The sequence below is a fragment of the Mauremys reevesii genome, linkage group 5, assembly GCF_016161935.1.
Source record: "Mauremys reevesii isolate NIE-2019 linkage group 5, ASM1616193v1, whole genome shotgun sequence".
Classification (NCBI taxonomy): domain Eukaryota; kingdom Metazoa; phylum Chordata; order Testudines; family Geoemydidae; genus Mauremys; species Mauremys reevesii.
Window position 1 is genome coordinate 63643161 of NC_052627.1, and position 23313 is coordinate 63666473.

Consider the following 23313-nt stretch of genomic DNA (forward strand, 5'->3'; position numbering starts at 1 on the left):
TTCCTCATCTTTAAATTGGGGACAATCTCCCAATCTTGCTCTGCCTTGTCTCTTTAGATTATAAACTCTCTGGGAAACTGTCTCTCTCTTACCGTGTGTATGTGTAGCACCTAGCACAATGAATCTTTTGTCTCCCAGACTATAGGCATCACCGTAATCGTAGTAGTAATAGTATGTGGCTCATAGATATCAAATAAATTTCAAGCAGTGAAATGGAAGCTAGCGCAATTCTTAAAACTGCTTCAGCTATGTGAAGAGCTAAGGAAAGTGTAAAAAAGAAAGTAAGTATTTTCATAGGCTTTTGTCTTAGATATGATAAATGTGACTTGAACAGTGGAATAATGCTTTATAGCAGCACCTCAGTGACTTTTGGGAAAACAAAAAGTGTCACCATGCCTCAGTGGGTCACAGCTGAGGATACCAGGTTTAGTACAAACTGCTGAAGAATAGGACAGACTCACCCCAAAGTGGTGCTTATTCTTCCATTAGATATACCAATCCAGTATAAAAGTAAACTTCTGTCTCACCACACTAGTTAACAAGAAGTCAGAAATGCAATCTCCTTAGGCATTCCAGTATTCATTTCACTACTTAGACACTAGACTTTATGATGAGTGGTTATTTAAAACTAATTTAATCAAATAAAGGGTCCTTCTAATCCCCACAGATCAGCCACATAGGTCAATATATAACTCAGATCTTATCTAATAATCATGCTATTGGCAATCCTTTAGTATCTGCTATTTAAAGGTTTATTTATAAGAGAAAAGAAAGAGGAGAGAGTTAAAATGGTCACGGAAGTCATATACACACACAAAATATAATTGAAAAGTTCTTGGATCTGATTTTTAGCAGTGATGTTACAGACTGTTGGCTTGTAAAGTCTTAGGTAACTTCCAAAAGGTTGGAAGGCCCTCAGTCAGGGCCGGCTTTAGACCGATTCCCCGGAATCGGGCCCCGCGCCTTAGGCGCCTTTTTAATTTTTTTTACTGAGCTGGCGGTGGTCCAGGTCTTTGGCGGGAGTGTGTGTGTGAGAGTGTGTGTGTGTCCTTCATTCACTCCGGGTTGGACATTATTTGAGACATTTCTTCTCCCGCAGTGACGAATCTCTGAGGCATTCCTTCAGGGTTTGACTGCTTCTCCTGCCCAAGATGGCAGAGCAACCCAGAAATTACAGAAACATGCTCTGTCCCTGAAAGCCTTCTTCTGAAGGAACCTCTGTTCACAGAAGGAAGAGCTGTATTAGTAATGTGCAAAGCATATTGGACCCTCACTCTCCAGAGAAACAAGTATCAGAGGGGTAGCCATGTTACTCTGTAGCCACAAAAACAGTGAGAAGTCCGGTGGAGTGAGCTTGCAATTTGTCTAGGTCTAGGATACCTGAATATTTGGCATAGTGACGAAGTGCTCTGTTTTGATTATCATACATTAATCATTTTTAAAAATAGGCTTAGAAATATGGTTACATAAAGGCATTACTGATTCATTGTAGTTGGGATATGAAATTCAAGGAAATGACTGAATTGGCCTAAATTTAGCCTAATGAATATGTAAATTATGAGGTAATCAGTTTTAATATTTTTTCGTTGCTGTTCTTCAAGTTACAAAACAGTGAATAAATGTGCACATCCCAGTAGTGATTATAGTATATCACTATATAAAACAAGCCATGTATGAGAGAGAAGAATTCTCGTGTTCCCTAAATTGACTAGTTTGGTAACATCATGCAATAATGGGAAAACATTCTGTAATATTTGTTTTTATCTTGACATTTCTGTTGATGAATACACTTGTTTTTGTAGGGTTGTTTTTTACAAAATATACATGTAGTGCACATTCAGGTCTAATAGTAAATTCCCTTTTCTCTGAATTGCTGCCAAATAAGATTCCTTTTCTTCAAAGGAAATGTTTTTGTCTAGCAGTTGGTTTATCAGTATCAGTCTATTTAAGTATTAATCTTGGCAGTAGATCCAGGAGACTTCTCTTTTGCTTTCTGTTTTCATGTTGTTCATATGACCTTTATGTCCTTCGGAATAAGAATAGAAATTGCCCCTCCTCTTACTTTGATGAAAAACAGATCAGGAATTTAAATCCATGACACGCACACAAATATGAAAGCTTATTTACCTCTGAAAAATATATTAACTTCCCCAGTCAGTTAAAAGATTAGAGTGGAAGTGCTTACCTTTATCATGAAAAATACCGTGGGGGACAGGATTATTGTGCCCTTATAGTAAGTCCAGTGGCAAAGAGCTGCAAGATTTTCTACAGCTTTGCTTTTTATATTCTATTTTGACTGGAAATTGCCAGAATGATAAAATGTGAATTCATCTCCAGATTCAATCTCCCACCAAGTTTATAGTGATATTCAAATCCAAGGTTTTAGTTTGGAGATATCTCTTTCTTACTTTTTTTAAAAAGTAATAAAATCCCAGTACAACCATTGTATTATCAGCTATTTAAACAATACCTTATAAATATTTGGGTGCTGAATGATTTATTCCTATTTCCCTTGATTGAATGTATTTAATTCCTAATTATAAAACACTGGCATGAAAAATTAATGAAGTTGCAGGTCTCAATTCATAAATGTTATGTATGTTGATTGGTTTTATATATTTAATACTGTAAGAGATAGGGGATGATTTTTTAAAAAAGATTAGGCGCAAGTTGCATTCGTATTAGTACAACTGTCCATGCAAATCTGTTTCCATATGTAACTGGCCAGTTCTTCTTTGAGTTCGATCTCTCACTGCACATGTGCTTATACCCCAAACACCTTTGATCAGAGATTTTTGGTAGTACTGCCTGTTTGGCCCACACTTGCACCATTGCGTCCTCATGCCCTGCGCCAAAGACAGATAAGGCTGCATGGGGAAACAGCCCTCCGTGTCTTCTCAGCTGCCTTGGCCTGAGACAGAGTGCTAGTGTGCTCACTTTACTATTCAAATCCTGTCCTTAGTCTTAGATTTTCTTTCCTTTTCTTGATTTTGTAGGGGAGGCGGGTTTCGTTCAAGATCCCCATTGTCCCAGAGTATGCCAGGATATCCAGGTTTCAAATGTTGCCTCATTTGCTGGGAAGCTATCTCTGTCAGTGATGGGCTTTCCCGGTTTGTTCGCTGCTTGGGGGACACACACATTCCCTCATAAGTGTATCATCCACTCAGCTTTTAAAAGCAGAGCCAGGAAGAATCAGAAAATAAAACTTAAACACTTAATGATGAAGTATTGTCTCCAGACGGCCTCAAATCCAGGCCAGGAAACCCCTCTCACCCCCGCCTCCCCCATGCCTTTCAACCACCGCTCCCCTGCCCCAGACATCAGCCTGTGAGTGAGCATAGTGCCCCATTAACATCTGCACAGCCACCTATGCATATTCGGGAGATATCCTTGGAGGACTCAGGGAAGACTAACAGAAGAGGACTCATTCTCCTCATAAGGGGTCTGCTTTGCGAAAGCCTTGGGATCCTCAAAGTAAAATTGCGTTAGAGACCTGATATCCCATTTCTGGGTACTGCATGGGGTGTAAGCACACATTAAGTGGTACACCCATATGGATATACATCTTGAAGAACTCTAGTTACTGCACTTCTTGTATTATCTCTGCTCCTCCCAGCCTGTCTTCATCAGTATCATCTACTTCCATCAGATAAGAGTTACTAAAGTAGTCTATGCCCTCTGTATTGATTAGAACCTTTCCCTCCACCAGCCCGCCTGACGCTCCAGGGTCGTCTTAGTTTAAGATGAGCCGGCGTCCCCCCTGCTAGTGGGTACCAAACATCTGTCAATCGCGAGAGTGACATTTGATTGTCCAGTACCCTCAGAGTGGCAGAGCTCCTCCTTTACATGAGGAGGAGTTCTCTTCAGCCACCCAAATCTCAGTGCATGATTCCTCTACTTCCCTACTGACTGTTTTGGGGAGAGAGAAGAGTTACATTCAGGATGAACCCACACCCCTGTGCACTGGTTCTAGCATCATTGGATGCCACCTCCCATGCTTTATTGACCCCCTCAGTGGCCATACTGAGATCCTTGGACTGCAGGTCGACAACAATTCTCACGAGTCCCTAGTTTTTCAAGTGGGGACCACAGAAAGAGACATTCTCCTACTTTATCTATCCCTGCTCCATTACCTCAAGTACAGGAATCCCTTGAAGAGCAGGAGGCCGGAGCAGATAAGGATGATTCTCTGCAAATGAATGTCTTTCAGATGAGGCAGTTATGCTGCCTCCACTTTCTCTAGCTGATGATTTCAAACAATTAAATGTATTGCAGACTCTTTACCAGTCCCTTTAGAGGTTATCAGAGAGTCGCAGTCAAGCTCCTGGTTATTCTTTAGTTGTCACTTTCAGCTAATGTTGGCTTGCAAATTAATGAGTCCCTACTAGACCCTAACAAAATTATCTGGCAAACTCTGGCAGTGATACCACCAACATGCAATTATGCTGATAAAAGAATATTACATACTAGCCAAGAGCCCTGAATTTTTATTTTCACGTCCTGCGTCCAACTGTCTGGCAGTGGAAGCAGTGAATGAACAGTAGCACATAAAATTCACACCTTATGATAAGGATCAGAAACACCTTGACAAAGGATGCCGCCTTCCATACCCTGCACATCAGGAGGATGAGGGTCTTTTATTTGGACAGAAGCAGACCATTTAGAAAATTTCCAAGACTGTTGTATCAATTGCTGAGAGGACCAAAGGGTCCACAATCTCCACCCAAGCACTTTTCAGATGGATTTCTGGATGTATTCTTTTTTGTTATCGTAGGTATTAACCCATTCCACAAGGTCTCTCTCTACCATTGTGGCATTACTCAAAAACGTTCCCATTGTTAAGATCTGCAAAGCTGCAACTTTGTCTCCACTACATATATTTTCCATCAACCGCATGATGGTTTATTCCTCTACCTGTTGTCCTTGGGAAAGCAGTCTTGTCTTCAGTATTGGACTTGACTCTGAAGCTTCCTCCTTTTGTTATGAAGTAGAGCACCCATAGGAACACCACTTGAAGAAGAAAGAGATTATTCACCTTGTGCAGTAATTTAAGTTCTTTGAGGTGTGTACCTTTGAGTGTTCCTCTACCACCCTCCTTCCCCTCTTCTTCCAAGTTTCTTCTATGAGTCATAGCAGTGGAAAAGGAACTAATGGCAGTTTACCAGTGCAGGCCTATATATACTCAGTGCAGAGTATGAGGATGTGTAGAGTGCATGTGCAGGCCAAATGGGCAGTACTCCAGTCAAAGTACATCTGAACTAGAGAGCCCATAGGAATACACATCTCGAACTCCAGTTTCTGCATAAGGTGAGTACCCATTCCTTAACTATCCACTTCCTTGCAGGTGCTGCTCTGTTGGCCTGTAAGAGGTTCCATTTTTTGGGTAGTGGGGAGGAAAACTCAGCACTAACACTTTCACTTTTTGCAGAAATCCAAAACTCTCTAAGGCAACAAAACAAACACACTGTTTGGGCTCTCAGTATAGGAGTCGAGGATTTAGGATTGGGAGCAGAATCTATTTAAAAGCGGCATATAATCCAGACTGGGAGCAGTTCCGTTTTATAGACCAGAGAAACCCAGACTTCCAAGCTGCAAGTCTTATCCTTTGTAGTGGATCCAAATCAATCTTCTACATCCACAAAATCTTATGCAGGTCTCACTCCTCTAATATTTTAAAGGTTCCATAAGTGAGTCCTTAAGCCTGGGACTTTCTGCCATATTAGTAGGTTTCAGATGGTCTCTTGTAGATGAAGTTTTCGGGTCTAAATTCAGGTTAGACCCACCAGATGCATATCAGTTAGGAACTATGCCCTGTAAAAAATTTCAGGAGAGGAAAGGGGAGAAGAATGAAAACACAGTGAACCTGTTGTCAGAAGTAACTGTGCAGATATACTCCTGTGGTGTCATCACTTTTATTGTTCTTTGACCTGCATTTGTGGTTTTTCTTTTTTCTTCTTCAGACTTACCAGACCAAGTTCTAAGGGTTTTCAAGGCAGACCAGCAAAGTCGTTATATTATGATTAGTAAGGACACAACAGCAAAGGAAGTGGTCATTCAGGCAATTAGAGAGTTTGCTGTAACTGCTACTCCTGATGCGTATTCTTTGTGTGAAGTCTCTGTCACTCCAGAGGGTGTAATCAAGCAAAGGAGGCTTCCAGATCAGCTATCCAAGCTTGCTGATAGGATACAGCTAAGTGGCAGGTGAGACTTTAGTTTATATTATGTCACTTTAAAAAGAATTCTAATGCATATGAGTATCTGCAAACTTGTGACAGTCTGTTTTCTCCCCAGAAATATTTCAACTTCAGGTTACTATTCTAAGCTAGTTAGAGCATATACATATATATACATATACATAATTTCAGTCTGTAACTTTTCTCTACTATATGATGAACTTAGCTATCAATTTTCTTCTGCTATTTGATTTTTATAGGTATTATCTGAAAAACAACATGGAGACAGAAACATTGTGTTCAGATGAAGATGCTCAGGAGTTACTGCGGGAAAGTCAAATTTCCCTACTGCAGCTCAGTACTGTTGAGATGGCTGCTCAGCTCTCCATGCGAAACTTTGAGCTGTTTCGTAACATTGAACCCACAGAGTACATAGATGACCTGTTTAAACTCAAATCTAAAACCAGTTGTGCTAACTTGAAAAAGTTTGAAGAAGTGATAAACCAAGAAACATTTTGGGTAGCATCTGAGATTCTAAGAGAAACCAACCAGCTAAAAAGAATGAAGATCATTAAACACTTCATTAAGATAGCACTGCACTGCAGGGAATGCAAGAACTTCAACTCCATGTTTGCAATTATCAGGTAAATAAGAGAAGGTTTGTGTGGTGGTGATTTTTTTTTTTTTTTTTTTTTTACCGTGAATTCAGTTCAGATTACTCAGGAGTAATACTTCAAACTGAATAGAAATTTGCATTAGACAGAAAGGGAGCTGACTAATACTATTACCATCAGCTTTGGACACTCCTAAAAAAGATAGGAAAAGATTTTTTTCTCCCGAGAATCTTGCATCCTGATATTAAAATGTTTGTTGAACTAATCCTTGGAACTCGACCAGCTTGATAAAAACTGAAACTAGAGGAATTAGGGAATACAGAAGTTGTGTGGCATGGGAGGAAAGAGAATTTTGAGATGGATGGCAAAGTTAGAGATAGTCAAACTTAGAAAAAAATAAAAAATTTAAGAGGGTCCAGGAGTGAGAATAAGTCCAGCAGCTGCATGGAGGAAGGATATCAAAAGGATTGCATATCCGCTTGTTCTACTCTTGTGGTTGTGCCTATGGGAAAGGTAATGGGGGAGGGTGGATATTAAAAAGGATTTTCAGTTATAAGAAAGCAGGTGCTTGTGGTATTTTCTGTCTTGGTGCTTGATCCTTACGAGATACCAAGTTCATCTCATGAAGTGCTATTTGACTTCACCTCCTGCTTTCCTGTGGGAGTTAGGATGTGCATTACCTCACAGAAAGTGCTCAGTACCCTGCATTTATTGAGTCTTGGTATATTATTGATTGTAGTTTTGTACTATCAGCTGCTTAGACTGTTGACAAAAGAAAAATTGTTCCCACTGGGAGAGTGTACTATTATCTACCCTATCTGGAGCTGAAGAAAGCAATAGAAGTAATTAGAATGCAGTTCTTTGAATTTGGGTTACTGTATTACTGTTTCAGAGTAGCAGCCGTGTTAGTCTGTATCCGCAAAAAAAAACAGGAATACTTGTGGCACCTTAAAGACTAAGGTGCCACAAGTACTCCTGTTTTTTTTGTATTACTGTTGTCTGTTCTTAAGGGTTTGTATTTCATGTGCAGAAAATCCAGCTGGGGGAAATTTTGTTATAAAATTCCTCAGATTAAGGATTTTTTTAAAATCCCCAAAGTAATCTCCTCATCTCAAAAAAGATATACTGGCATTAGAAAAATTTCAGAAAAGGGCAACTAAAATGATTAGGGGTTTGGAACGGGTCCCATATGAGGAGAAATTAAAGAGGCTAGGACTTTTCAGCTTGGAAAAGAGGAGACTAAGGGGGGATATGATAGAGGTATATAAAATCATGAGTGGTGTGGAGAAAATGAATAAGGAAAAGTTATTTACTTGTTCCCATAATATCAAAACTAGGGGCCACTAAATGAAATTAATGGGCAGCACGTTTAAAATAAATAAACGGAAGTTCTTCTTCACACAGCGCACAGTCAACCTGTGGAACTCCTTGCCTGAAGAGGTTGTGAAGACTAGGACTATAACAGGGTTTAAAAGAGAACTAGATAAAATCATGAAGGTTAAGTCCATTAATGGCTATTAGCCAGGATGGGTAAGGAATGGTGTCCCTAGCCTCTGTTTGTCAGAGGGTGGAGATGGATGGCAGGAGAGAGATCATTTGATCTTTACTGTCAGGTTCACTCCCTCTGGGGTACCTGGCATTGGCCACTGTCGGTAGACAGGATACTGGGCTGGATGGACCTTTGGTCTGACCCAGTATGGCTGTTCTTATGTTCTAATTTTAAATTACAGAATGTAAAAGTAGAAAATGTCTAGTACCTGTATTAAAGAAATACTTAAACTCTTCAGAATACTTCAGGTTGCAGAAATAAAAAAAGATAACACCATAATAATAGAAATGTAAATATCACAGGCTACAAAAAAAAGACTATTGGCATATATCGTTATCGCCCTTCCATGCAAAAGCCTTTGTTTAAAAAAAAAAATCATCTCTGCCACTTGTCTGGAAGGTCAGTGGATTTGAACCCCATCAGACTAGAAGGGGAAGAACATTCTCCAAAATCAGAGACCCTGGCTAGGAATCTGTCAGCGCCCCTGAGGCATTTAAATCTAGGGATTTAGTTCAGCCACTTCAGCTGAGCTTAAGTCCTGCTTCATAATATGGGGTGAGAGGCAGCCTATCGGTTAGCTAGGATTTGAACAATAGCTGACTTTATAGATTGATATCAATACCTCCTTTTCAGCCAGAAGTGAATAGCTAGTCAGGACCACTGGTGTAAAGTACTCCTTTTGCCAACTGCACTAAGGGAGTGGACCACAGGTTTTTCAGCCAGCTGCAGCTCCTGAATATCCTTAAGTATAGAGTCTATTTCAGCAATTCCATCTGGAGGTGACATGGCACATGGATTGTGGCAAAGGAAATGGTCTTAGCACTATCACCAGATATAGATTTGGAGAAAAGCATCTTTGGTCACTGACACAGTCTGGGAATCCAGGAGTGACCGTGAGTCCAGATATACCTAGAGATTGTAAACTTCCATGGTAAAGGGCAGACAACTCCTCTATAGTGGAGGCAGATACCAATCTGGGTATACTGCATTGTATAGATTCCATCAGTCATTATAGTTAATAAAAATTCATACCTTTAAGATATGCATTTTCATAACAGATTTATTGTGTAGATTTTATAATGCACATTTTCAAAATGCAATGTTTGCTTACCAATATTTGCACTTGATTGGTATATTGCTGTACTACAACACTTTGCCTGATATGGGATATGATATTTCTGCTACACAAAATTGTATAGTTTTATATTTGGGTGTTGCAGTTTTCTTTCTATTAAATTTGCATAGTTTGTAAATAGTTAAATAGTTTGTATTTAATTGGACAAACAAAACCAAACCCTAATGAACTGTTTTCAGTGGCCTGAATTTGGCACCGGTTGCAAGGCTCCGCACTACTTGGGAAAAACTTCCAAGCAAATATGAGAAGCTGTTTCAAGATCTTCAAGACTTGTTTGATCCATCTAGGAACATGGCAAAATATCGTAATGTCCTGAACAGCCAAAACCTACAGCCTCCCATTATTCCTCTCTTCCCTGTTATCAAAAAGGACCTTACATTCCTTCATGAAGGTAAATGCAAAATAGCTTGGTACTTTATCTCCACAGAAAATGGATTTTGCAGCCTAGTAGCTGATACCATTATTATTTACTTGTCTTCTTTTTATGAAATATAGGAAATGACTCAAAAGTGGAAGGCTTGGTCAATTTTGAGAAGCTGAGAATGATTGCAAAAGAAATTCGTCATGTTGGTCGAATGGCTTCTGTTAACATGGATCCTGCTGTAATGTTCAGGACTAGGTAGGTTTGCCTTCAACAGAGCTTCAGTTGATTGAGACAAAAAGTTGAGTATCAATAATAAAATAAGTAATTCTCTAGTGCCCCTCCATAGCCCTTAACAAAAGAAACATTGCAAATTAAATAATGACAGATGAGACTTTATCTTCCCACCTGTGGGGCCTCTTGTTCTTTCTATGCCTGGAACACTCATAGAAGTCGATGGGAGTTTTCAGATACAAGATTGGACTGTATAATTTCTGTATCACTGGTTGTATTACAGCATTATAGATATACAATGTCTCATTCACTACCTTGCACCACTTTTAGGTAATCACAGTTATGTACTGTATCTACATTTTAAAATCAGTTTTAAAAAGGAAAGCAATTATAAATTTTACCATGGAGGAAACAGTGTTTTATATTCTTCCACTGACCACCAATTTGCCTGATTCCATGATGAGATCCCACCAATTCATAGTCTGAATAAAGATATTCTATCTCACTCTGTACTGTATTAGAGGAAAGTTTATGTATGAAATGTTGATGCATATGACAATCTAAATTGCTCACAGTTTACTACAAATAGGAATATTTGAACTTCAGCATAAATCAATGGTGCTGGAGAATGTGAAGTGATTGCTGTTTTGTTTTGTGTAGAGATAGTGTAATGCACTCTTGCTTAATTTGAACGAGAAGAGTTTTTAATATCCGACTGTGCGCCTCAGATAAGGCTATTTTAATGTTTGTGGGCTTCTAGTACTGCTTGTCCTGAGGTCTGGTCTTTTCTTTCTGAGCTTGTGATCTTTCTCTGTCTCTTCCTAAACCCATGCTTCACTCTTCATGGCTCTCACTTGCAGGAAGAAGAAATGGAGGAGTTTGGGGTAAGTGGTTGGAGACAACGCACACAGACAAACATTCTTTTCTGACCATTTGCATTGTTTTTCTACTTGCTGTCTTTAATTTTCTGATGCTTTGACATTTTTCTTTTAACCCTTTTGTACTTACAATAAGTTTAATCCAATGGTGCTTTTGCTTTTGAGGTCAAAAAAACAAGAGCTTTGAAACTATTTACAGATATTTTTGAGTGGGATTTGGGGAAGGGTTGTTTATTTAGCACACCAATACAATTGACTTTAATATAACCAGTCTGGCTTGTAATAGAAAGGAAATTCCAAAATAGAATGGGGATAGCTCTACAACTAAAATTTAGAACTAATTTACATATGCCTGATAAATGAATGAAGATGAAATCCACTGATGTTAAAAACTGAAGTATCATGTTTTTTACAGCTCAACTAACTATATTTTCACTCTAAATCCAGCCTCCATTTTTTACTCTTAACAAATCAGAAGCCACAAATAGCTTCCATATATACATACATACACAAATTGAAATGCATGACGTTTATTTCCTCATTGACTAATTGATCATTTGTTTAACAAAAAGCTCATCGTACTCAAGTTAGGGCATAAAAAAAGATATTTTTCTTCATTACTATTGAAATTGAGGTCTTTATAAACCCAGATTAAGACTATGTTGAAGATACTTTCTAGATAATTTGTATTTAAATTTGAAGCTCAGCTACAGTTGTCTGTCAGCGTTGCCTTGCTGCATGAGCTTTTCTTAATGCTCCAACCTTCTCAGTAGCTGACTTTTGTGAGAGGGCTATCTTGAATGCTTTTCTAGATGTGTGAAGGGAGATTGCCTAGTTGGAGTAGAATAGGTTCCAGGCACTTATTTTATTTAATTATACATAAATTATTATTTTTAACCAAATAAAGAGATTTCTTGATCCTCATCTTCTATCTATTATAGCTGTTTGACTTACTGGAATGAGGCATGTAAGCTTTGACCATAGACTGACATTCATGGAACCTTTTGCATGTTTCCAGTTTATGAAGTGATACTGTGCTAGACTAAGTCTATCTTTCTCCTCTTTCCCACTTCACTTCAGGTCTCTCAGCCAGGGCAGTACAAATGCAGCAGTGCTAGATGTTGCACAAACAGGGGGACACAAAAAGCGGGTACGTCGCAGCTCCTTTCTCAATGCCAAAAAACTGTATGAAGATGCTCAAATGGCACGAAAAGTGAAGCAGTACCTCTCTAACTTGGACCTGGAAATGGATGAAGAGAGCCTCCAGACGCTGTCTCTGCAGTGTGAGCCAGCCACCAACACATGTGAGCTTTTTCATGAAATAAGCATTATAAATAGCTGCTTATATCTGCATGTAACTTAACTTCTGGGCTATATCTTCCTGTCACTTACATGCCTGTTCTCTGAGCTCTGTTATGTGGAAAGGTCAGCAAAGATTTTATAATTAAAAACAATATGTGTTTTAAAGGAATTAAAGCTCTCTCCCTCCCTTCGCCTCTTTAAATAGGTATGGATACCGCAGTCTTCATTGTGTCTTAACTCCTTTTAATTAAACTCAGGAGTTTTGAACCTTTTACTTAAAGACTGCTGAAATAGAAGTTAATTCCTTGTTTCTTCCATTTATTACAAAGTACCGAAGAATCCAGGGGACAAACGGTCTGGGAAACAGGAAACATCACCAGTGGCACCTAGGGCAGGAATTCAGCAGAAGGTGCAGCAGCAGCATAAAATAAACCAAGCATTGCAGGTCCCTGCTGTGTCCCTCTATCCCTCTCGCAAAAAAGTACCAGTGAAAGACCTCCCACCATTTGGTAAGTGAAATGAGCGGGCGGGTGTGTTTTGTTAAAAAGGTTTAAATGTTTTTGTATAGTTCAAGCGGGTGTATTTTTGAACTGGTGAAATATTGTAACATTTAGTTCAAGTTAGTGCTCTCAATTATCCCTCTGTCAGTTTAGACAGCATATATAAATCCTCCTCCTAGCAGATAAACAGGAGAAAACTACTCCTAGTAAAGGGGTCTGGCTGGTTTATCCTTTTCAGTTGTAGACTTGTTTCCATCCGGTGATGATAGGTCTTCTGGCTGGTACACTAGACCCTTGGGCTTAAATTTTCAAATCACTAATGATTTTGCTTGTCTCCGTTTTTGAGTGATCAATCTGAGAGACCATAAAGGGGCCTGATTTTCAAAAGTATTTGAGCATCTGCCCTCCAAAAATCAGGCCTGTCCAAGGTATGTCAAGTTGAGTACCCCCAGTCACTAATCACTTCTGAAAATGTGGGCTGTAGCTTTTAACTTTTTCATTTGACACTTGCCCTTCACAACCACGTTCCCCAAAATCTTTTTCTATTGCAGTGCTAAAGTTCCACTGTTTGGGATGCCACAGATTGAAATAGGAGAATGGTAATATCGTAAAAATAATTTGATTTCTCCACGTCTCTCTCTGGCAGCTAAAGTAGCTCATCCTGTTGCAGTGTTTGAAATAGTCTGAAATTTTTCATATGTAATTTGAATTAAAAACGTATTCTCAAATTTGTTTCTAAGCAGGATACGCTAGCTATCCCCTTTATACAGGGAGTGATTTTCCAGAAACGTTGCTCTATTCTGTCACCACTTGCTATTAGGGTCTCTCATACCTATTGTTTAGGCTACAAAAGAGGGATTTTAAAAAATGAACACCAAATGAACAAGAAATAATGTAGTATTAGTCTAGTTCTGTAGATTCTGCTGTCTAGAGGATCAAATAAACTGTGTTAATCAAATAATTCTGGATTATTGATTGCAACACTGCAGTTCTCTAGATCAAATGCAAATTCTGTAGCATGCTTGAAAAAATAACTCCACCCCTGAAATTTGCAGAGCTGTCACATGTAGATTAATCTGCACTTTTAATCAGCAAACTTGATGCCTGTTTCAAGAGAGCAGTTCTTCAGTCTTTGCTCTCTAGGTCTTCTCTAGGAGTTGTTACCGCTAGTCTCCCAAAATATAGGGTTTATGCAGAGACAGTTCTCAAAGGAGAAAGGAAGAAAGCCAACTCTAGGAATATATTGCTCCACCAGATGTTCACTTGCCCAACCTTCCACACCACTTTCTTTGGTGATATTCTAAGCCATTTTGAATAGCCAAAGCAACTGAAGAGCAGCTGAGGTCCTTTTATGTAACCTTTCAATAAACATTGGAATCTCTGAGGGATTGTGTACAGCTCCACCCTTTTTTCTAGTTTTGATCTCCCAGTACTCATCACACGCATTTCCCAGGTTATAGATCTGCAGAGAAAATATTCTGGAACACGAGTTACGGACGATCTTTTCGATGAACAGGTGGAAACCCAGACACGCAATATTTTGCAAGTAGATGTGAATTGGAATCTAAAACAGAGTGGTTCAATTTCATTGTCAAAGCTGAGTAAAATACAGAAATAAACAGCATGCTGTAAATAGGAGTAAATTAATTATTTTTATTTTAGATTATTAAAAGTGGTATTAGAGAGATGAGGTGGGTGAGGTAATTTTTTTTTTTTTATTGGACCAACTTCTGTTGGTGAGAGAGACAAGCTTTTGAGTTACACAGAGCTCTTCTTCAGGTCTGGGAAACTTAGGCTATGTCTACACTAGAGACCTTAGAGCGGCACAGCTGTGCCGCTGTAAGGTCTATGTATACACTCTATGCCCATGAGAGAGAGGTTTCCCATCAGCATAATTAAACCACTCCCAATGAGTGGCGGTAACTACATCGTCGGGAGAGCGTCTCCCACCAACATAGCGCTGTCCACACCAATGCTTACATCATTGTAACTTATGTTGGTCAAGAGTGTGTTTTTGCATATCCCTGTGTGACGTAAGTTTTACCAACAAAAATGCTAGTGTAGACATAGCCATACTCAGCGTGTCATAGCTGAATACAAGGTGGAACAGATCGTTTAGCATAAGTAGTTAACACATGTTTCAAGGGAACATTCAAGGTGAAGTGGCCTGTTAACACCCTTCAAGTGATAGGGAGGAAAGGAAAGCGGGGAGGGGCTGATTTAGTCCATGATTTTTAGTGTCTAGTGAAGTTATGAATTTAAGCTCCCAGGCTCGTCTTTTGAAAGTGTTGTGCAGGTTTCCTGTGAGAATGAGAACTGATAGGTCAGATATAGAGTGATTGCTTTGGTAAAAGTGTTCACTCAAAGGGGTATTAGTAAATCAAGGAAGATAAATATTTCATCTTTACAGTGTCCCTATAACGCATTGTAAAATTAACAAGTGTATATATTTCCAGCTTAATACATTCATTCTTCCTTAAAGGCATTAACTCCCCACAAGCTTTAAAGAAAATTCTTTCATTGTCTGAAGAAGGAAGTTTGGACCGTCACAAGAAACAAGCTGAAGACACAATATCAAATGCATCTTCACAGTTGTCTTCTCCTCCCACATCACCACAGACCTCTCCAAGGAAAGGTATAAGATGTGCAACACTTTCCCTTCCTTTTCCTGAAACCTGTAGGCTTTAGAAATAACTGTGAGGGGATCTTGGAGACTAATGGCTTGTCTAGATGAACAATTAGTGCACAGCAAGCTGGGATGTAAATCTACAGCACACTAACTGTTCATGTGGACTCTGCTACCAAACTAAAAGTTCACTAGTGCACACGGATCTACTTACGTCTCAAAGCAGAATAAGTCAAAATGCCCTTTCATTGTGTGGTAGCATGGGCCACACGGACATTTAGTGCACAGCAGACTAACGCACTGTAGATTTACACCACAGTTTGCTGCACGCTACCTGTGTGTCTAGATATGCCCTAGGGGTGACATCTTTCCCTACTTATGCTGCCACATGAGGATTGACAGGGAAGTGGAGTAGTGGTGCCCAAGTGGATGCCTCAGGAGCCATCCTGTTAGCAAAATGCAGGAAGACGGGTTTAGAGAATCCTGTAGCCATCGCACTAAGCAACTCTCCTTTCTGCTACTTCAGAGAAACACATGTCTCCTTCAGTTGCCTTCTACCAAAGGCAGCATACATGGGCAGAATTTCAGAGCTCATAGTGGCACCTTGGAGCATCACTGGGTATAATAACCAAGCCCTCTGCTGATTTCTAAAGGAATTACTAGGCTAAAATCATGGCTGCCTGCTGTGCAATTGTGCTGGATGGAGAGGGACCCATGCAAAATAGCAGGATTTTCCATAGAGTGTTAAAGGCTCAGATCAGTAAAGCATTACATTTCCTATATGCGAACACCTTAGTCATCCCAAGAATCAAGGTGGAAGTTTGACACATGGCTTTGCACAATGAGGCTTTCTTGGCTGAGTTAGTTTCTATGAAATTATCTTAAAATATACTGGTAGAGATTACTGTCCAGTGTGACTGGCCAAAACTGCAAATGAATTTAAAGAAGATGATTTAAGACTCCTGATGAATTTCTGTCCTGTTTCCTTTTTCATTGTACTGGCTCTGGTTGTTAATTAAGAGTAAAAAGATCAAGTGCAAGCACTTGCCTTTCTTGTATTTAAAAAAAAAATTGTCACTATAGAAATGGAATAACATATTCCTATAGCAGGTAACCTCAAGGTCATTTTCTCCTCCTATCCTTTTCAGAATAACATAGAAATCAATTTTAATGGCTGCATGAAAGAAAGTTGTATTAAAAAATCTGTGTCAGAATTGAGACCCATACAGTAAGAGCTCAGACTTGTGATAGAGCTTGGACAGTTCTAGATTTCACTGTAGTAATAACTCCCACCAAATTGCACTGTGATGCTGAGAAATTGAAACTTGTGTGCATTTCATCTGGGTATCACTCTCTCCTGTGTCTGTCAAATGGATATCTAAACTCTGTTCTCATCCTGTTGTTAGGTGGCAGTGGCAATCAGCTGAGATATTATGGCGCCAGACAGTCGGATCTAACCAGTTCCTCCTCTTCTCTTGGAAGTGAGAACAGTAACAAGAATAACTATGCACCACAGACCTATAGGATAGGTGGGGCTTGCAAAAGCAAAAGGAAAAAGATCACACACGCAATTGGCTAATGTTTTTAAAAGGGATGAGGGGTCTGTCCTTCAAAAGTACAACTACATATCCAAAAGCACTGCTGAAGTGAGCTTTTTTAAGGGTGAGATAAAGGAGGATCTTATGCAGAAAATCCTTTGATAATTAGTTCAAGTCTTTGTAAGATCTCAACATAATTTTATCTTGTAGACTTTAGCAAGGTGTGAATTTATATGAATTTGATCACATTCTGTCAAGGCCAGTGCATTTATTGAAAAAGGAATCGGGATCAGATAAATGGAGAGGAAGTGTAGTACTGTGTATTTGGTAAAGCAATCCGTGAAAATGGTTCTAAACTTCAAAGCATTTCCAAGATTTAGTGGCACCATGAACTAATGTGTTTTCTCTCTCAACTTTAATCAGATTTGACAGTGTTAGGGACAGATCCTCAGCTAGTATGAACTGCGTAACTCCACTGAAATCTCTTTGAAGCTTAATGGTGATTTTCAAACTAAAAATTATAATTGCATGCTTACATATAAAAGTATGTTGTTGAATGGCCTCTAACCTATCTTTTTTTAATTCTTTTTGTACAGCACCTTTCACAATGACTAGGGATCCTGGTCATTACAGTAATACAAATATTACTGATTACTGATAGCTGATAGGGCATTCATCACAAAATTACATTTTAATAATTTACCTTCCTAAAGAACTGCTTTTAGGATAAACTTTCTAAGACTATGTGTACACTACTACTTATGTCAGTATAACTTATGTCGCTCAGGGATGTGAGTAAGCCACCCTTTTGAGCAACATAAGTTACCTTGACCTAAGCACTGGTGTGGACAGCACTATGTTGGGGGTAGATGAATTAAGTAAATGGGAGAGCTCTCTCCCATCAGCTTTAGATCATCTGCACTAGAGAGCTTGCATCAGTGCAGCTGCACTGCTGTAAGATGTCTAGTGTAGCCATAGCCTAGAAAATGTTAATTGCCTGAAAACAAAGGGTTAGATGGCCAGCTCAGGTTTAGCTGACAAGTCTCACATGCAGTGCTATAATCAAGGCCCATATTTGCGAGGTGATCAGTCATCTACATGCAAAGTGTGAATTGTCTGCTGTTTTCTATGCTATCATGCAAATGGCCCCAGTGCCGAAGTATTCTGGACTCTGTTTGTTCAAAATGTGGAGACAAAATGAGGGAGCATGTTAAAGTAAATGACTTTGTCTCGGAGAGAATGACTCTTGTAGCCCCTCACATAAGCAGAAAATACATTTGGAAACCTGTTTGGATAAATTAGACAGTGAAGGTCAGATGAATGGTACATAGGAATGTAGGAATTGCCATACTATCAGGCCTAAGGTCCATGTGATCCAGTATTCTGTCTCTCTCAGTGGCCAGTACCAGAAGCATCAGAGGAACCTTTAAGAAACCAGCAGTAGGTACATATGAAATAAACTGCTCCCCCACATAGGTTTCATCCTGATCTCTGTTGGAGATTGGCTTAAACCCTGAAGTATGAGGCTTAATATCCCATCCAAAATTTCTGTTATCATTAATTATTGTAACTCTGGATATTCTGTTATACAATAAATGTCAAATCCCTTTTTAATTCTAGCTATTTTCTTGGCCTCAGTTACTTCCTGTGGGAATGAGTTCCACACGTGAGTTCCACACTGTGTGAAGAAGTATTTCCTATTATCAGTTTTGAATTTGCCACTGTTGTTATAGCAAATACTTTAAGGTTCGGAAGGAATATAATTCTTCATACTTCAGGACTAAAAGCAAACTTTAACTATTGGGGGTTAGAAGGAAACTTTCTCTAGGGACTGAGGGTAACACTGTAAGGTATTTTGCACCTTTCCTGCGTGGCTCACTGTTGAAAACATGATCCTGGACTACATAGGCCACTGGCCTCATCCATCATGGCAGTTCCTATGTTCCAAGCCCTCCCTAGTCTGTGTTAACATACATAGACATAAACAATACTGCAAGATTGGGTGTTATGTCCTACAAAGGGAAATGTTGTAATATAATTCTAGAGATCCAAAAACACCAGGAAGTGATAAATTTGTCAGTAGTTTTGTAAAGAAGAGATCAGACTTTTCTAAATACAAATATTTCATGTTGCCGCTGATCTTTAAACCTACATTCAGAAATAAAACAGCCCCATTTGAATGATGGTCTTGTTGCATATTTTTGTTGCATACAGTACTGCTCTTCTTGATTAAATGTATCCATAATTGTATTTGCTCCAATAGTACTGATATTGAATATCTATGCTAATATTTGAACTTTTCTTTAAGAAGTCTTTTGGTTGTAAATTTAGAATGTCTATTTAATGTTATTCTGGTCCTTATGCAGGTTATACTTTGGCTCCCAGTGGCACTGTGGATAACTTTTCAGATTCTGGTCACAGCGAAATTTCTTCCAGATCTAGTATTGTCAGCAATTCCTCATTTGACTCCATGCCAGTGTCACTGCATGATGAGAGGAGACAGAGGCATTCTGTCAGCATTGTGGAGACTAATCTTGGTGTGGGGAGAATTGATAGAAGAGCCATGATTGAACCAGATCAATACAGCTTAGGGTAGGAATTGTATATGTTTACGTTTTTAAAAAAACTCTCTTCTGCATCTGTTGTAGAAATTTTCTCCCTTCTGTGAGAGAATTCCACTCTCTCCTTCCAGGTCACCACTTCTACATTACCTCTGTTTTTATAATACTTTACATTCAGATGAGAAAATATACCTAATCCCACATTGTTCTAATGTCTACAGCAGTGCCAGTAACTAGGTGCACCTGCTCTTCACCTTTAGAGCATTTATAAATGATACAGGTGATCCTCACTCTTGTGGCAGGCTAGTGTTGTGACAAGAAGTGTTTTAAGTACAGTATTATCCTTATTTTACAGATGGGGGGGAACCTTTCAACTGAATCCCAAAGTATGTCACATTTTCATCAATACCCTTTTAGTAACTGCTGAAGTGCTTTGTTGTCAAGGATAGCCTTACAGAAAGAATGCCCTGTACTCAAAATTTACCAAGTCATTAGTTAGTACCAATTACATCAGGGGTCGGCAACCTTTCAGAAGTGGTGTGCCGAGTCTTCGTTTATTCACTCTAATTCAAGGTTTCACATGCCAGTAATACATTTTAACGTTTTTTTAGAAGATCTCTCTCTGTCTATAGTATGTAACTAAACTATTGTCATATGTAAAGTAAACAAGGTTTTCAAAATGTTTAAGAAGCTTCATTTAAAATTAAATTAAAATACTGATCTTACGCCACCGGCCCGCTCAGTCTGCTGCTGGCCTGGGGTTCCGTTCACCTAGGCCACCAGCAGGCTGAGTGGGACCGGCAGCCAGGACCCCGGCTGGCAAGCAGCCGGCAACCAGAACCCCAGACCAGCAGCGGGCGGAGCAGGGCCGGCGGCCCGGGACCCCAGACCAGCAGTGGGCTGAGTGGCTCAGCCCACTGCTGGTCTGAGGTTCCGGCCCTGCCCACATAGAATGGGTACCTACCTTCTCCCTGGTTCGAGCCCATTCTCTTTCTCTCTCTCTGCACTGAGCTGAGGGTGGGAGTGCACTGAGCACTGGGCTGGGGGCTCAGGAGCAGGCTGGGGGTTGGGGTGTAGGGTATGGCCAGGACCTAGAATGAGGGAGGGGGCTCAGAGTTGGGGCAGAAGGTTTGGCTTTGTAGTGATTACCTGCACAGCTCCCATTTGGTGTGAGGGGTGCAGGTGGGAATTGGGGGGGCAGTGCAGGAGCTCCCATTTGGTGCTCTGTGTGGGGGTGCAAGAGTCGGCTGGGGGTGAGGCGGGTGCCGGAGTCAGGGCAGAGGACTGGGGGCATGTGAGGGGGGTGCAAGAGTCAGGGCATAGGGTGTGGGGGCTGGGTATGTGTGGGGTGCTGGAGTCAGGGCTGGGGTAGTGGGGGTGCAGGGGTCAGGGCAGGTGGCTAGGGGTGTGTGAGGGGTGCAGGGTCAGGGCAGAGGGTTGGGTGGGGGCAGGGACTTGGGGGTGGGGAGGGTAGGGTGGGGAGCGGAGTGGGAGTTGGGACTCTTGGGCTCCGGGAAGGGGCTGGTGTCTGACGCTCGGGTGAGGCGTGCTGGGAGCGAGGACTCTGGATTCCTAGGTTTCCAGATGGGCTGTAGTTGTTCGAAGGGGTGGGAGGCAGACGGAGACTAGGGCTCCGGACTCCTGGGTTCTGCCCCCAATGCCGGAGGGCTGAGCGGGGCCAGTGGCCGGGACCCCGGCAGGCAGTAGCGTGCCATTAAAAATCAGCTCGCGTGCTGTCTTTGGCACGCATGCCATAGGCTGCCAACCCCTGAATTACCTTAAACTTTGGATATAGGAAAGCTATGCTATAGATGATACTTGTATCAACGTGTTTTTCATTAGCTATCAAATTCTCTTGGATTTTAAAGCAATGAATGCTTCACAGTTCTGATTTGCTGATTATCATTTATGATATCATTGTAAAATTTCTCTTCCTTTCTTTCTATCATTTACATCTAGTTCATATGCACCACTGTCAGAGAACAGAGGCCTGTATGCTGGAGCAACTGTGCTTTCTTCTCCCAGTACAGAAGAGCTATCACAGGATCAGGGGGATCGCGCTTCACTTGATGCCGCAGACAGTGGCCGTGGCAGCTGGACTTCTTGCTCAAGCGGTTCTCATGACAACATACAGACAATACAACACCAGAGAAGCTGGGAGACTCTTCCTTTTGGACATGTTCATTTCGATAGTTCAGGCGATGGGGCAGGATTATGGGCCTCAGGCAGTCATATGGACCAGATGATGTTCCCCGATCATGGCACAAAATATGGCAGGCAGAGTCAAGGTAGGGAGGGCCTTGATCAAGCACAGTCCAGAGCAAGCTGGGCATCCTCAACAGGCTACTGGGGAGAGGACTCAGAAGGTGATACAGGTACCATAAAGCGGCGGGGTGGGAAGGATGTTTCAATTGAAGCTGAAACCAGTAGCATAACATCTGTAACAGCAGAGGAGTCAAAACCAGCTCCCATGTCCTCTCATATAACTGTATCATCAAGTAGTGCAAAGGGGCTTATTGGTAAGTTATATTTTGTTTACCGCAAAGTATCCTGTTCATTTACATATAGATGTGAATTTACTATATAAGTATTTTGCTTTAATCTGATTTGTTTTTAAAGCAAAAAGCACAGTCAATTTGTAGTTTCTCTCAAATTTTACCCTTCAATTGTGTGTTTGCTGCTGAGAAAAGCATCACTTTGTAATGTTGATACTCATTCCTGAGTTATGTGGCCTCTTGTACTTCCTTCCCAAGTGCCATAAAATCAAGAATTCAACTCAACTGTTGGTTGGTATTTTGAGATGCTAATGTATTTAGGTCACCATTTTCAAGCTTGGGTGACTGAAGTAAGGCACTGAAGTCTGTATGCATGGATCTCATTAAATGTGACCTGACTCTCAGTGTTCTACTCTACAAGTCCTTGTGACTTCAGTGGTAGTTGTGGATGTTCATCACCTTTGAAAATTGGGTCACTCTTAGTGCCTAAATACAGATTTAGATGTCTAACTTCAGATGCCCTCGTTTGAAGATGTCTGCCTTGGTGCCTAGGAAATCGAGGACCTGGAACACTAGGACAGACCTTTTGCTAAAGGAAGTGAGGTTACTTTTTAAAATATTTTTTGTTGTGTTGAATTTTTGTCCAGATATTTACCCCTTTACCTATGCAAGATGGATTTGGCCAGTTTGAGGCCACTGGTTTCTGTAACCATTTTATTCCCTCAAACGTCTCCCCCGTTTCAGTCTATCCTCATCTTCAAGGAACATATGGCACTATGTGAGAACTATCTGGTCTGCCAGCATGACAGTGTAGGTAGGGCATAATGGTAAACATCCTTTCCGTTCAGAAACAAACTATATTACTTAGCAATGGGCCCAGCCCCCAAAGTTTCATCTGCAGATCTGAATTTCCTCAAAGGATGAAGGAAAACAGGTTTCAACCAAAACATCTATCTCTAATACTATTCACATCATGTAGTTTCCATTAGCATGTGGAATGACAGGCTTGACAAATGTGCTTCCAGGCTCTGCTCTTGAACAAGGCAGCAAACATCCACCATGCCACTAGGAGGCCGGTGTCTAAAAAAATCTAGTTTATAAAGATTTCAGAAATATAAGAGAAGCCTGAAAGTTCCAGTCATTTCATTTCCATCCAATTCAGCATCAGTGGAGACTTGCTTCTGCATTGTTTTCCTTGCACAGCTCTTCCCCAAAGAAGCAGCATAGTTAATCTTCCCATGGTCATATCAGTTTAACTCTATATTGGTCCTATGCAACTGATGAAGCGCTGTGATCGGGAACAGGAGCACTGATATAATCCTCGGGTGGAAGAAGTAAGTGGGGTCA

General features: G+C 40.4%; 1 protein-coding gene across 12 annotated transcripts in view; it reads left to right on the forward strand.

Annotated features, from left to right (window-relative positions):
- The window catches only part of RAPGEF2 (Rap guanine nucleotide exchange factor 2), a 292166-nt gene that overhangs the window by 263589 nt on the left and 5264 nt on the right, over positions 1 to 23313 (forward strand). For 7 of the 12 annotated variants that reach the window (XM_039539178.1, XM_039539181.1, XM_039539186.1 and 4 more), the window contains 11 exons: positions 5961 to 6201; positions 6434 to 6817; positions 9651 to 9862; positions 9967 to 10090; positions 10927 to 10950; positions 12025 to 12248; positions 12576 to 12755; positions 15229 to 15381; positions 16779 to 16853; positions 19277 to 19502; positions 21431 to 21990. In XM_039539178.1, coding sequence (XP_039395112.1) covers positions 5961 to 6201; positions 6434 to 6817; positions 9651 to 9862; positions 9967 to 10090; positions 10927 to 10950; positions 12025 to 12248; positions 12576 to 12755; positions 15229 to 15381; positions 16779 to 16853; positions 19277 to 19502; positions 21431 to 21990 — 2403 coding nt within the window. The remainder of the gene's footprint in view (positions 1 to 5960; positions 6202 to 6433; positions 6818 to 9650; positions 9863 to 9966; positions 10091 to 10926; positions 10951 to 12024; positions 12249 to 12575; positions 12756 to 15228; positions 15382 to 16778; positions 16854 to 19276; positions 19503 to 21430; positions 21991 to 23313) is intronic. The other 5 variants (XM_039539182.1, XM_039539183.1, XM_039539187.1 and 2 more) reach the window with 4 other exon arrangements.